Genomic DNA, 15,707 nt, shown 5'->3' with positions numbered 1-15,707 from the left:
AAAAAAGAATATTAAAGTTTGAAGCGTTGCCATGGCAACAGTATTAAAGATATCAAAAATCCTTTCACAGGTCTACATCTGCCGTGTGTTTACATTATACACATAAAGTTTGAAGCAAATCGGGTAAAAATAAGAGGGTGATTTCAAAGCATTTTGAAAGGGACACACTTCCTGCTGCCAGTTGGTGGCGCTATAACTTTGACTCACAATAGTCACATCCATGTGATCGGCCTCTTACAACGAACACACTGCTGAAGTTTAATCAAGATCAGTTAATGTATGCAGAAGTTATAACACACTTCCTGTTTCCATTATTCGCCATAAATTCGTTTCCTCGCCACGGCCAAACCGTTCGAGATATCAAAAATCCGTCCGCAATTTAGCATCCTCAATGTCTTGACTTCATGCTGACCGAGTTTGGAGCCGATTGGATGAATTCCCTAAGAGGAGTACATTAAATTCCACAGCATGCGTTTCCAAACAACCCATAATAGCCGACTTCCTGTTGGGCTGGCGTAAAACTTAGAGCACGAAAGTTGTTCGGCCCGATGAGATCTATATCTGTTCCGAGTTTCATATTATTATATGCAAGTGTGTTTGATTTATGGACAAGTGTTCGGATTCCGTTCCAGGGGGCGCTGTTGAGCCCCCCTGCCACGCCCGGGTACCAGCTTCAGCCCGGCCCTAATGGCCGCAGGTTCTGACCTGTGTGCAAAGTTTCATGAGTTTTTGAGCACGTTAAAGGCCCCAAAAGCCCCCGAACCCTTGAACAACAATAATAATAATAATAATAATAAATATAGCTGCGAGCAGCGATTACGGGCCCAAGCCGGTGGCACCGCAACCCCGGTGCCTTTAGTTACCTAAAGGCACCGGGGTGGCGGTACCGCCGGCTTTGGCCCTCCATCGCTGCTCGCAGCTATATTTATATATATATATATATATATATATATACATACATACATACACACACATACATATATATGTATATGTATATGTATATATATATATATATATATATATACATACATACATACATACATACACATACGTATATATATATGTATGTATATATATATATATATATATATATATATATATATATATATATATTATTGTTCAAAAGTTCGGGGTCAGTAAGATTTTTAATGTTTTTAGGAGAAGTCTCTTCTGCTCACCAAGGCTGCATTTATTGATTAAAAATACAAACAAAAACAGTAATATTGTGAAATATTATTCCAATTTAAAACAGCTGTTTTCAATTTTAAAATATTTTACATAGTAATTCATTTCTGTGATCAAAGTTGAGTTTTCAGCATCATTACTCCAGTCTTCAGTGTCACATGATCCTTCAGAAATCATACTAATATGATGATTGATGCTCAATAAATATTCATTATTATTTTCAATGTTGAAAACAGTTGTGTACAGATTTTTTTTTTCAAAATGCTTTGATGAATGTAAAGTTCAAAAGAACAGCATATATTTCAAAGATATATATTTTTAACATTATAAATGTCTTTACTGTAACTGTTGATCAGTTTAACTCATCCTTCATAAATAAAAGTACTGATTTATTTTATTTCTTTCCCCCAAAAATAAAATTGTAATTATTACTAACCACAAACTTTTGAGCGGTAGTGTTTAACGTTACAAAAGCTTTAGATTTCAGATAAATGCTGTTCTTTTGAACTTTCTATTCATCAAAGACTGTACACAACTGTTTTCGACATTTAAAATAATAATGAATGTTTCTTGAGTATCAATCATCATACAAGAATAATTTCTCAAGGATCATGTGACAGTGACGACTGAAGTAATGATGCTGAAAACTCAGCTTTGATCACAGGAATAAATAACAGTTTAAAATATATTAAAATAGAAAGCAGCTGTTTTAAATTGGAATAATATTTTACAATATTACTGTTTTTGTTTGTATTTTTAATCAAATAAATGCAGCCTTGGTGAGCAGAAGAAACGTCTCTGTTATGTGCGCGCCACAGACTGCACGCACGTCCGCTTAGAGTTGCGCCTTTTGCCTTCCGTCAATATTACGTTATTAGAAAAAATATTTTTTTAGAGAATCGATTTTTTTACATTTGTGAATCGATTCAGAATCGTCCACGTCCGCATCGCGATGCATCTAAGAATAATTTTTTTCTCCCACCCCTAGATTTCATACAACAGGTTAATAAACAGTTACAATTAAGTCACTTACATTTTGGATGCAATGTTGACTGTTTTTGTTCTGTTTCAGCATCACGTGTTTTCTCATAACTGAACGATTCAGCATTTTTAACGAATCGGTTGACTCAAAGATTTAATGATCAATCCATAAACATCTGTCTTAATCATGATCGACTCATTCGAACGAATCGTTTGAACGAACGAATCAATGACTCGCTTATTAAGATGGATGCCTGGCGACACCTAATGGCGGTTTAGTGTTGTTTAAAAGCATCATTCTTTCCCACATGTGTGTAATTTGTGTGTGCAACATTATCATTATTTTTCTTTCACTATTATATTAGCGATTTAAAAGCACCCACTCGTGTCACACGTCGATTAACCGGTGGGAAAATATCTTCAGACACATACCTAATAAATGTATATTTAAATACAATATTGGCCTACCTGGTAAAAAGTTTTATATACTATTTTGATGTCCTTTTGGACACAAGAGGGCAGTATAGCCCTATGTTTGCTTTTTTGTTGAACCAAATAGCACTAAATAGCCTGTTTTTAACTTTTTCATTCTTCTTGAATTGCAAAAACAGAATAAAATGGGTTTAGTTGTGATATTTGTATACTTTTATATAGAAATAAATGGTATATAATTACATTTTTAGAAGATTTTTACTTTAATCCCTCGCCATAGCAAAACCGTTTGAGATATTTATTATCCATTCACAATTTAGCATATTTAATGTAGTTTCATCATGTTGAAAAAGTTTGGTACGAATAAAATAAATAGTTTAAGAGGAGTGGCTAAAAATTCAGAGGCTGATTTTGCAAAAAAATTCACATTCAGACCAAAATATCTGACTTCCTGATGGCCAGAGCTATTGAATGTAAATTAGAAAGTTGTCCGGCTTGATGAGTACAATATAGAAACTATTTTTTCTTTACTGTAGTTAAAAGTAACCCCCCCACTTTTGTCAAAAGCATGTTGAAAGTGACACACTTCCTGCTGCCAGTTGGTGGCGCTATAACTTTGACTCACAATAGCTACATCCATCTGATCGGCCTCTTACCACGAACACACTGCTGAAGTTTCATCAAGATCAGTTAATGTATGCAGAAGTTATTCCACTTCCGTGTTTCTCTTTTCTCGCCATAAATTCGATTCCTCGCCACAGCCAAACCGTTCGAGATATCAAAAATCCGTCCGCAATTTAGCATCCTCAAAGTCTTGACTACATGCACACCGAGTTTGAAGGGGACACGGTGAATTTTCTAGGAGGAGTATTTCACATTCCACAGCAAGCGTTTTCCAAACAACCCATAATAGCCGACTTCCTGTTGGGCTGGCGTAAAACTTGACCGGGGTAAAGTTGTTCGGCCCGATGAGATCTATATGTGTACCGAGTTTCATATTAATTCATGCGAGCGTGTTTGATATATGGATCAAGTTTTAGAACCCCGTTCAAGGGGGCGCTATTGAGCCCCCCAGCCACGCCCGGGTACCAGCTTCAGCCCGGCCCTGATGGCCGTGGGTTCTGACTTGTGTGCAAAGTTTCAAGAGTTTTTGAGCACGTTAAGGACCCCAAAAGCCCCTGAAACCTTGATTAACAATATAAAAGCAATATTCAAATCCCCCCTCCCCTCACACACACAGAGACACAGAGAGAGGGAGAGAAAATTCTTCAGAAAATCCACATTCAAACCAAAATATCTCTCTTCCTGTTGGTCGGAGATGGTTAATGTCAATTAGAAAGTTGTCCGTCTTGATGAGAACAATACACATACCAAGTTTTGTTGCTGTTGATAAAACTAACCGCCCCATTTATGACTAAAGGTGGCGCTACTGAGCCCCTCACCACGCCCGTTTCTGAAACTTTGCACATGTCTACGGGCTAATAAATGTGATGTGTCTGTCGAGTTTCATCCAATTTCAAGTATGTTAAGAGTCTCAAAAGCATCAAAAAAGAATATTAAAGTTTGAAGCTTTGCCATGGCAACAGTATTAAAGATATCAAAAATCCTTTCACAGGTCTACATCTGCCCAGTGTTTACATTATACACATAAAGTTTGAAGCAAATCGGGTAAAAATAAGAGGGTGATTTCAAAGCATTTTGAAAGTGACACACTTCCTGCTGCCAGTTGGTGGCGCTATAACTTTGACTCACAATAGTCACATCAATGTGATCGGCCTCTGACCACGAACACACTGCTGAAGTTTTATCAAGATCAGTCAATGTATGCAGAAGTTATAATACACTTCCTGTGTCCCATTATTCGCCATAAATTCGTTTCCTCGCCTTGGCCAAACCGTTCGAGATATCAAAAATCTGTCCGCAATTTATCATCCTCAATGTCTTGACTTCATGCACACCGAGTTTTGAGGCGAATGGATGAATTTCCTAGGAGGAGTACATCAAATTCCACAGCATGCGTTTTCCAAACAACCCATAATAGCCGACTTCCTGTTGGGCTGGCGTTAAACTTAGAGCACGAAAGTTGTTCAGCCCAATAAGATCTATATGTGTACCGAGTTTCATATTAATTCATGCAAGAGTGTTTGGTATATGGATCAAGTTTTCGGACCGCACTCGGACCCCATTCAAGGGGGCGCTGTCGAGCCCCCCTGCCACGCCCAGGTACCATCTTCAGCCCGGCCCTAATGGCCGCAGCTTCTGACCTGTGTGCAAAGTTTCATGAGTTTTTGAGCACGTTAAAGGCCCCAAAAGCCCCCGAACCCTTGAACAATAATAATAATAATAATAATAATAATAATCCTAACGAAAACAATAGGGCCTTCGCCCTTTCAGGGCTTGGGCCCTAATAATCCTAACGAAAACAATAGGGCCTTCGCCCCTTCAGGGCTTGGGCCCTAATAAATAATCCTACCGGAAACAATAGGGCCTTCGCCCTTTCAGGGCTTGGGCCCTAATAATCCTAACGAAAACAATAGGGCCTTCGCCCCTTCAGGGCTTGGGCCCTAATAATCCTTAGAAGAACAATAGGGCTCTGCGCCCTTTCAGGGCTTGGGCCCTAAAAATAAAAGGACAACAAAAGGAAACAGGTGTCAGGTTTACAACCTTAAAATAAAAAATAAAAAAAATCCTCAAACTAAGAGCACAGAATCATGAAAAAGCAGTTGATATCATTTGTACAGGTTCTGAAAGTTACAGAGATCGCAATGTCTGCACATGGTTTTCTGTAAGACCAAACTCAGTAAACATCATACTAATAAAGTGACCCCATTGAAGTCACTATATGGAGAAAAAAGCCAACATATGGAGAATGTTTTCCTCAAAAACCTTAATTTCTTTTCGACTGAAGAAAGAAAGACATGAACATCTTGGATGACATGGGGTGAGTAAATTATCAGGAAATTTTTATTTGTAAAAACTAATCCTTTAAGTTTTGTAAAAAAAATCATTTTTAATGTGTTTAAAAATTGTATTCATGCTTGTAATTTATTTATTCACGCTTATTATATTTTGATCCGTGACCGCAATACTTTAGACGGGATATTTGATCCCATACAGGACAGCAATTGCGAGTAAATTTCATGTTTTTGAAGAGTGTGTAACGTCTTTAGCAACAGTGTGAAAGTGAATAGCACATAACAGACACAATACCGATATAATCATAGAAATCTATCGGTTCAATATGCGTCACATGACTAAACATGCCTCATCTTTTCCAAAAAGCTCAGTTTCACTGGACAAAAACGCTGTCTCAGTGTTGACGGACATAACTCAACAAAGAGAGATAGCGGAGGAGAAACTTTTTGCATGGGTTATATGCTATATTAGACACAACAAGGAACATAACTTTCAAACATGACATGAATCCTATAAGAAAATGAACCGCAAGTTAAAGTAAGCATTCAATAATTAATAAAGGACAACAGGAGAGCCACACACACATAGTAAGTTGATAGATAACACAAAAATCTTGAAAATGATTATAACAAAAAAAAAATACATTACACCATTACTTCAGGATAATAGAATATAGTATAATACAATATAAAAATTTATTTGAAAAATTGATTCTGTTCTTTGAGTTATTTCTATTGAAGCATTGACTGTGTTCAATATGGAAGTAAATGTGTTTATTTAAAATGAGTCTGTTTTACTATTTGTACAGTCTTTTAATTACTTTTATATTTTCCTTTAGAGCTATAATTACTTGCCAAAAAATAGACTCCAGCACCCACTGCTGCTATTGCTATTGTTCCTATTATTGCCAGAGCTGCACCTCCTGCTAATATTACTGCTGCTTTCCCAACAGTAGCTGCTAGTCCTGGTTCTGGTTCTGGTGCTGCTGCTTTTAGTCCTATTAATACTAAGAATTTTTCCAACATAGATGCTTCTGGTGGTTTTGGTGCTTCTCGTCCTACTGCTTCATATGCTCCCACTGCTCCCACTACTGCCACTATAACTGCTCCCACTATACCTGCTCCTACTGCACATTTCTTGAGTAGAAGATAATTCTGAGTCTGCTTGTAATCCTGTTCTGTGTATCTCTTGCATGCATTCTTTATCCTCAGTGACTCAATCTTTTTCAGGAGCTCAGTGACCTGAGATCGATCTTCATCTTTGTTGTTAAAAACATGAAAACCTCCTGAACACTGATCAACTACTGACCGCAGTGTTTCACGTTTACTCAGATATCTCTCTATTGGCTCATGTAACTGATCTCCGTGAGTAAAGAGCACTATTGTGTGTTTTGAGAACTTAGATCCAAAATGATCCTGGATCCATTTCACAACTTTACTGCTCTCTGTGAAAGTCTCACCCAGTCTGATCACCAGCAGAAACACATCAACACCATGAGGAGTAAACATCTTCTCTATTTGAGTTTTAGCGTCTGTGATCTTCACTGATGTATCAGAGAGTCCTACAGTGTCGATCACTGTGATTGTTTGTCCATCCAGATCTGTTTGTGCTGATTCACAGGTTCTGGTCACAGCCTCATTAGACAAATCTTCTTTAAATGTTTCTCTAATTCCTATGATGGTATTTCCTGAAGCGCTCTTTCCTGATCCAGTCGAGCCCAACAGCATAATACTCATATCAGGAGGTTCATCCATGATGTTCCTCTGCATCTTGTCTGTGAGTGGAGTAGATTTTGTCCTTTCTCTCTATTACAAGGAAACATATTTTATTAATTAAATGAAATAAACCTGCTGCTTCTTTACACAGCTTAAGTTATATATATATATATATATATATATATATATATATATATATATATATATATATATATATATATATATATATATACTATATATATGTATAGAGAGAGAGAGAGAGAGGGATTAGCTGACTGTTAGTGTCATCATCGTTTAAAAGCATCATTAAGTCATTAAACTGGCGGTCTCACCTGTCCAGGGTCGTCCTGCTCACACTCGCTGGAGTTTTTCCCATGAGCCCATCGGCCGTCAGCGCCACACACACGATAAACCAAGCCCTGATGAACTGATCACACACAGCGGAAACACACACCAGTCACAGCTGGACTGAGTCTACAACACTTTACATTCATGAAGACCATCAATAATACTGAGATCCCCAGCGATGCTGCTGCTGTTGTTAACTCAAACCACAGATAAACTGTTACAAATCATTATCAGGAACTGAAATAAAACTAAAATAAGTAGAAAATAAATAGCAGATCAAAAATGTAAACTTAAAAACCTTGTTGAAATTTTGCCTTGGCTGAAAATAAGTTGACGTTGAAGAACTAAAATGACCAAAACTAACACTGAAATTAAAATAAATCAGAGATACAGTACTGTGCAAAAGTGTTAGGCATGTTATATATATATATATATATATATATATATAATGGTACATGCAGAGGCGAACCTGCATTAAGGTCGGGCCCCAGGCACAATTAATAAATAAGGCCCTTCTAAAATATTTTTTGTTAATATATCTTTGATTGATTGAGTACTTTATTATCCCCTTAGGGAAATTTTGTTGCTTGCGTTTCACATGCTCACATACAGCACCGACAATACACATCACATAATACAAGAGAAGAGAATAAAAACAAATAATAATAAAATACACAAAATCATCACTGAGGCCCGCTCAGTACGCAGCTGCATTACCTTTGTTCAACAGTTTAACTGCCTGTGGCAGGAAGGAGTTTTTCCCCCTATTCTTAAAAATCGCTGGCATCCTGTACCTTCGCCCAGAAGGTAATCTCTCAAATGTATTAAACAGGGGGTGCCTACTGTCTGCTGTGATTTTTGTTGCTTTACTGAGGCATCTGTTTAGATAAATTTGTTCCAGACCTCTCAAGGGGATACCAATTAGTTTGCTCGCTGTGCTTAAAACTTTCCTAATTGAGCTCTTTTGTTTCACTGTGGCATTTCCAAACCAACAAGTGATACAAAATGTAAAAACACTTTCAATAAAAGAATTATAAAAAAGTCTAAGGATTGAGGCGTTTACATTAAATGACAACATCTTCCTAAGGAAGTAGAGTCTTTGCTGTCCTTTTTTGTTCACAGCCTCTGTCCATTTATCCCACCTCAGCCAAGATATTTGTACTCATCAACACTCTGTATTGGTTCTCCTTTGATAGTGGTTACACTCACTGAAGGCTCCTTCCTAAAATCAATGCACATCTCCTTTGTTTTAAAAATATTTAACTTAAGATTTGACATGTCACACCAATAAATAAATTCATTTAAAACAGGTCCATGACTGTCCTCGTCCCCCTTTAGGAGACTGACTAATGATGAACATCATCAACTCAAGATGGCGGCAGGTGCGCCGGGTGTGTTTGGAGCTCTGATAGCAGTATTAGTCTATACTGTGTTTTTAAGCAGTTTTGGTTACCGTTTAAAAAATTCTAAACAGGGCTTCGAATATGATGCCTTTATGCATCTGAAAATCGAGCGTTTAGACAAAGATTGTCATCTGTCAGTAAATGCTGACAAACTTTGTGGATACGACAGTGTTGCCTTGATCACCTGGCAGTCTAAAGCCGCTTTCAAAGCAAGTTCTAGAGGAACCCAGCGACCCGATGCCTTCGGCAAAATATTATCAATCTGCCTACTGCTTTCGGGAGATATCCATCAGTGTCCGGGCCCTATTAACTCTGAAACAGCGGAATACCGGCAAAAGAAGTTTACCATCAATTGCTGCCCTAACTGCGGAAAGGTGGTAAGAGCAAACGCCAAAGCAGTTGCCTGTGACTTGTGTGACGTTTTTGTTCATATAAAATGCGGGAATATTGCTCCACAATTGTATGACCGGGCAGTAAGAACTAAGTCGGATATCCCGTTGGTTTGTAACCGGTGTTGTGTGCGGGAAATGTGCGGCGTAAATGTCTTTGATGACACAAAGGAATTGCGAACTTATGATGACGACAGTATGGATGAGAGACACTCTGAGTCAATTGGTCTTTTAAATCAGAAAGGGATGCATTTAATTCACGTTAATGCAAGGAGTCTGTTACCCAAACTGGATGAAATCGGCCACCTCGCGTTTATATCTAAGGCTGCTGTGATCGCTGTATCGGAGACCTGGCTAGACTGTTCTATTCAAGATTGTGAAGTTGGGCTTACAGGTTATTCTATCTACCGACGCGATCGAAACAGACATGGAGGAGGAGTGTGCCTTTTTATAAGGTCTGATATAACTTTCAATCCGCACCACGATCTGCAGGTGGATGGCTTGGAGGCAGCTTGGGTGGAGTTAATTCTTCCTAAAACCAAGCCCATCATTGTTGGTGTATGTTACCGTCCTCCTAAGCAAACTGACTTTTATGAACTCCTTGAATCTGTCTGCTGTAAAAGCAATGTATGCCTAGAGAAAGAATGCATCATTATGGGTGATTTTAATACAAATATATTATTGCCACGAAGTAGCTTGAAAGAATCTCTCTCATGTCTTTGTAGGGTGTCTGGTTTACAGCAATTAATTACAGAGCCTACTAGGTTGTCTATAAATAGCCAGTCCCTTCTTGATTTAATTTTGGTATCTGACCATGAAATGATAAGTCAATCAGGTGTGTTGGATGTGGCTTTTAGTGATCATAATGCAGTTTTTTGCACACGCAAAAAAATGAAATCTCAACCAATAAATGAGCACTGTTCTATCAAATACAGATGTACCAAACAGTACTCTGCTGAGGTGTTCAATCAAAGGCTGTCTGAAAGAGACTGGTCTGATGTGTTTGAATGTAATGATGTTGATAAGGCTTGGGATTTGTTTAAACAGCGTTTTAGCAGCTCTTGATGAAGTCGCTCCTATGAGGGAAACAAGAATTAAGCATAGAAGTGCATGTTGGATGACATCTGAAATTGTTGACATGATCAGACAACGTAATAGATGTTTAAGAAAGTTTAAAAAGTCTAAACTCCCAGCGGACTATAACTCTTATGCTTATCTTAGAAATCAAGTTAATTGCAAGATACAGCAAGCTAAGTCTAAATTTTATACTGATTCCATTGCTGCAAATGTAAAACAGCCTAAAAAACTGTGGAAAATTCTCAATGATGTGGGATCAACAGCAAAGGCAAAATCTAAGTCTGGAAAAGCGGGGCTTATTATTAAGAATGAGATGTGTTTTGATAAGCGGCTGATTGCCTGCCATTTTAACCATTATTTTACAACCATTGCTGCCAGTTTGGTCAGTAAATTGCCTGATGTTTCTGACAAATTTGGCATAAATTTTGTTAACTTTTTTTATAAAAGTAAAAATGTCTCTGCAGGTGCATTTGCAATTAGCCCGGTCACAGAGGATAAAGTAAAAGCGATCCTCTCCCTGTCAGTGAATAAGGCCTCTGGCTTGGATCTTATCCCCTCCAGGTTTCTTAGGGATAGTGCAGGGGTTATATATAGTATTCTTACCCATATTATAAATTTGTCCTTAAGTCAGGGTGTTTTTCCAAGCGATATGAAAAATGCCAGAGTGGTTCCTCTTTTTAAGAAAAGTAGCAGAGCTGATGTTGGAAATTATAGGCCAGTATCAATCATGTCAGCTGTATCAAAGATTTTTGAGCGTCTTGTGTATGAACAGGTGGAGGAGTATTTCATCAGGCATGATTTATTATATGAGCTCCAGTCTGGCTTTAGAGCTGCATATTCTACGGACACCTGTCTCATTCACCTTTTTGATTATGTGCGTCAGAATTTTGATCGAGGGAATTATGTTGGCATGCTATTACTTGACCTGCAAAAAGCATTCGACACTGTGAACCATAAGATTTTGATTTCTAAATTACAGTGCATGGGTTTTAGTAACTCAGCACTCATGTGGTTCACTTCTTTCTTAACAGACAGGACCCAGGTCTGTGATGTTGACTGGAACCTCTCTGACACACAGAGTATAACATGCAGGGTGCCCCAAGGTTCGATCCTGGGGCCCCTGTTATTTTTAGTAAATGACTTATCAGCTGCGGTACGGTGCAAGTTGCTATTATATGCTGATGATTCTGTTTTACTTGTCCCAGGGTGTAATGTTAAAGACATTGAAAATACTCTTGGCATAGAGCTCGAGTCTGTCAGCCAGTGGCTGGTAGACAATAAGCTCTCTATGCATCTGGGCAAGACTGAATCAATTTTGTTTGGTACAAAAAGGAAACTGGCAAAATCAAATACTTTAAAGGTCATGTGTAATGGGTTTGAAATTGTATCCAAATCAAGTGTTACATATTTGGGTCTAACATTGGATCAATCACTTAAAGGTGAAGCCATTGCAGCCAAGGTTTTAGCCAAATGTGCCAGTAAGTTAAAGTTTTTATATCGCAAGACAAAGCTTTTTGATTCCTCTGTAAAGAAATTATTGGTATTAACTCTGATTCAATGCCATGTAGATTTTGCTTGCTCTGCATGGTTTTCTGAGTTGACTGCGAAATTTAAAAACAAATTCCAAGTGCTGCAAAACAATGTTATTCGGTACCTATTAAAAGTACCCTCCCGTACTCATATAGGTAGGGAGGAGTTTACAAGAGCTGGTCTACTACCTGTACATCTAAGAGTAGAACAACTTAAGTTAAATCATATGTTTAACATTGTTAATGGTCATGCCCCCAAATATTTATGCTCTAACGTAAACATGGTCCATACGCAGCATGGCTATAATACTAGGGCCAGCATCCGCTCTTGCATAGTTCCTAGAGCTACAAATGCAATTAAAAATTATTTCTTTTATACTGGTATCATGGCATGGAATAGTTTGCCTACTGCTACAAAACTCCTATCATCAAGAGGGATTTTTAAAACACAGGTCAAAAAACATTTATGGGACAGGGTAAATTAGTTATTGATCATTTGGAGAGTCTTTATAGTGTTTAAGTTTGTTTTTACGTGATGTTTTTTACCCTCCTCTTCATATTGTATGGGTTTGTTTTTGTTTTTGTTTATTCTTGTCCATTGTGTTTCTGTTTATTGTTTTACTGTGTGTAACACCAAGGACCATGCTGGAAATAAGTATTTTTACTTTAGCATGTTATCCTTTTGGATTACTGTTTCTTTCTTTTTGTACCGGTTTGATCCATAAATAAAATCAATCAATCAATCAATCAATGCAGTATCATCTGCAAATTTGATAATAAATCTGCCTGAATGTGCACTTATACAGTGATTTGTGTACAATATAAACAATAGGGGTGATAAGACACAGCCTTGTGGGGATCCAACATTAGTAATTTGTTTCTCTGACATTGATCCACCCACTCTCACTCTCTGTACTCTATTCCTTAGAAAATCCCGCAACCACATAATCAGTCCCCCATCCAGGTTAAACTCTGTGGTTAATCTTTCGACCAACACCGTTGGCAATATAGTGTTAAAGGCCGATGAAAAATCAGCAAATAGGATTCTCACGTGGTTTTTGGAATCTTCAAGATGCGAATAAACAATATGCAACAATGTTAAAATTGCATCATCTACTCCCTTGTTTGATTGATAGGCGAATTGTAATGGGTCCAATAGATGCTGGGTTTTTGACACTACATACCTTTTAACAAGCCTTTCAAAGCTTTTAAACACCAAAGAGGTCAGTGCAATTGGTCGATAATCACTGAGCTCTAGTGGTTTATTGATTTTAGGAAAGGGTATAATAGTTGAAGTTTTCCAGATAGTTGGTACAATGCATCGATCTAAAGATCCTTGGAATAGTGAAGTAAAAACCGTGGGTAATTGCTTAGCACAGTTTTTTAATACTCGTCCACAGATGCTGTCAGGCCGGGACTCTTATGTATATTACAACTCTGAAACATTTTCTTTACATCTGCCTCTTTGATGATAAAATTATTAGTTGATGTAAATAAAGTTTCCTCATCACTGTTAGTGTTCTCACTATTTCCTTCAAAACGTGAAAATTTTTTATTTAACCTATTCGCTAGCTCCAGATCCCCACTTTTTCCATCTGTGATCGTCATATTTGCATTATATTTTCCTTGACATTTATGTGGTACACTAATCATCGTCCTAACACCTTGCCATGCCTGTTTTGAATTCCCTTGTGACATTTTAGCCTCAATTTTTTGTTTATATAGGGCCTTATCTACCTTAATTTGTCTTTTAATTTCCCTTTGAATGTCCCTTTTAGCTAAAACATCATTATTATAATATGCTAGTCTCAAGTCTTTGTGAAAGTTGATATAACACATCAGAGACTTTAGCTGAATTTGCCAGCGGATGTATATAGACGACAGTAAAAAACAGCTGTAGGAACTCCCAAGGAAGATAGAATGGTCTGAGTGATACACTCAGTAGTTCGATATCAGGAGTACAGAGAGATTCTCTTACCACCACTTGTCTGCACCAGTTGTCCCTAATGAGAAAGGAAACTCCACCGCCACGTGACTTAGCCGTGATATCCGAGTCACGATCCGTTCGATACACCGTGAAGCCAGTTGGTTCAACCTTGCTTGACGGGGTACTCTCATTCAGCCACGTTTCTGTGATTGCTAACACACAAGCATACCTATATTCATGAAAGTACCGTAGATTTGCTGTTAATTCGTCCATTTTACCCCTCAGGGACTGGGCATTCATTAATAAGGTTGAGGGCAGGGGTAATTTCCTTCCCATTCTTTTTAGTCTCTGGCGAATCCCACCTCTCTTTCCTCGTCTCCGGTTCCTTTTTGATTGAGTAATCTTATCTTGTGAAGTTTGCAAATAACTTGGTATGCGTTGATAAGATGTTGTCTCCGCGTATTTACTATACTGGAGTAAGAATTCACGACTATACCGAACAACCCCGCCGGCGGCGTTTTCGGCGTTTAGTGCACAAATTAAATTAATACTTAAAATCCAGGTGACAATTCCCACAATCCATCCATGAAACTCCATTGTTACGGATTATGCACCACGTCAGCAGCCAAAATAAAATAAATGAAGTAAAAACAACGGCAGTCACTCAACAACCAGGGTGGGAATTATGTAATTTTAGGGGCAAGGCCATTTGGCCTCCACCTTTTTTTTTTTTTTTAGGGGCACCAAGGCCATATGACAGGGCACAAAGGCCATCGTACAATTCGATGGTTTTCCCATTCAGATTGATACCATAACATCCTAATTTGGAATAAGACATGGATTATGACTTTTTTAATAAAAAAACCCAACATTTTTTAATGAGAGAGAGAGCGCCATTACATCCAGAAGGTATACACCCTCACACAACAATAGAAACAACATAGATGCCAATAAAAGCATTCAGAAACAACACAAATGCCAATAAATTAATAATTTCCTGCATTGTCGAACGCTCTTCTTCATGTGTTTCAAATATGGACTATAATGTTCAGTAGAGCGCCCTCAGGCTGCTGGTATGAATTGAAAACACAGCACATCAGTATACAGCGCTCATAATGATTACATCGACGCATTTGGCTATAAATTCAATAAAATATTATTCCTGTCAATAGAAATCTGATGTAAACTGAGAATATATCAATATTTCTCCAAATCTGCACACTTTTGAGCTAAAAGCCGTGAGGGACGTTGTTTTGTGAATCGCTTTCATGACGACAGCACAGGAGTTTTTTATGAATGGGAGCGTCTGGCGCTCATAATTCATATTAAAGGTATCGACTCATTTTTGCATTTCATAACTCCTGACACAAATTAAGACATAACTGTCAATATAAATTTCTCAGAATACAATAGTGGTCAAATACTGAAACGTGAGTCTTAAATCTTTTTAATGATGTAAGTTATAGTTTGTCAAGGTAATAACATTAAATCTTATAGTAACTTTTAACTATAAAAAAAAAAAAAAAAACCTTCAGTGCGCCGACGCCGTTACCTCTGGAACCTTGCATAGGGCCCTTTTCTGAAAAGGGCAATTATCTACTAGCAAATAGATTTTGATATTTTTAGGTCAAACCGTTCTTGTCTGTCAGTCATATAATGCAGGTCTATGGTCACGGTCTCAAAGAGCATGCACAGAGTCCAAATTAAAACAATTCCCCATCGTCCAAATTAAACAATTCCCCATCGTAAGTACACATTGATGGCCTAAGACACGAAACGAGCGGTTTGTGTGAGAAAACGAACAG

The 15,707-nt window shown here is 37.8% G+C and overlaps 2 protein-coding genes across 3 annotated transcripts in view; one reads left to right on the top strand and one right to left on the bottom strand.

Moving 5' to 3' along the window:
• cldn31 (claudin 31) overlaps positions 1–15,707 on the top strand; it is a 239,388-nt gene that overhangs the window by 130,871 nt on the left and 92,810 nt on the right. The gene's annotated exons all lie outside the window — the stretch shown is intronic.
• LOC311285923 (GTPase IMAP family member 9-like) overlaps positions 5,106–15,707 on the bottom strand; it is a 29,350-nt gene continuing 18,748 nt past the window's right edge. The window contains exons 2-3 of one of the 2 annotated variants that reach the window (XM_084401801.1): positions 7,562–7,656; positions 5,106–7,319 (exon numbers count right to left, since the gene is read on the bottom strand). In XM_084401801.1, the coding sequence (XP_084257927.1) occupies positions 6,327–7,283 (957 nt within the window). In that variant the 5' untranslated portion in view covers positions 7,284–7,319; positions 7,562–7,656 and the 3' untranslated portion in view covers positions 5,106–6,326. Of the gene's footprint in view, positions 7,320–7,561; positions 7,986–15,707 lie in introns of those variants that run through there. The other variant, XM_084401800.1, reaches the window with a different exon arrangement.

Source organism: Rutilus rutilus, assembly GCF_951802725.1.
Source record: "Rutilus rutilus genome assembly, chromosome: 2".
NCBI classification, from domain to species: Eukaryota; Metazoa; Chordata; class Actinopteri; order Cypriniformes; family Leuciscidae; genus Rutilus; species Rutilus rutilus.
The sequence above is the reverse complement of the archived record's forward strand: the minus strand, read 5'-3'. Positions and strand labels throughout refer to the sequence as shown.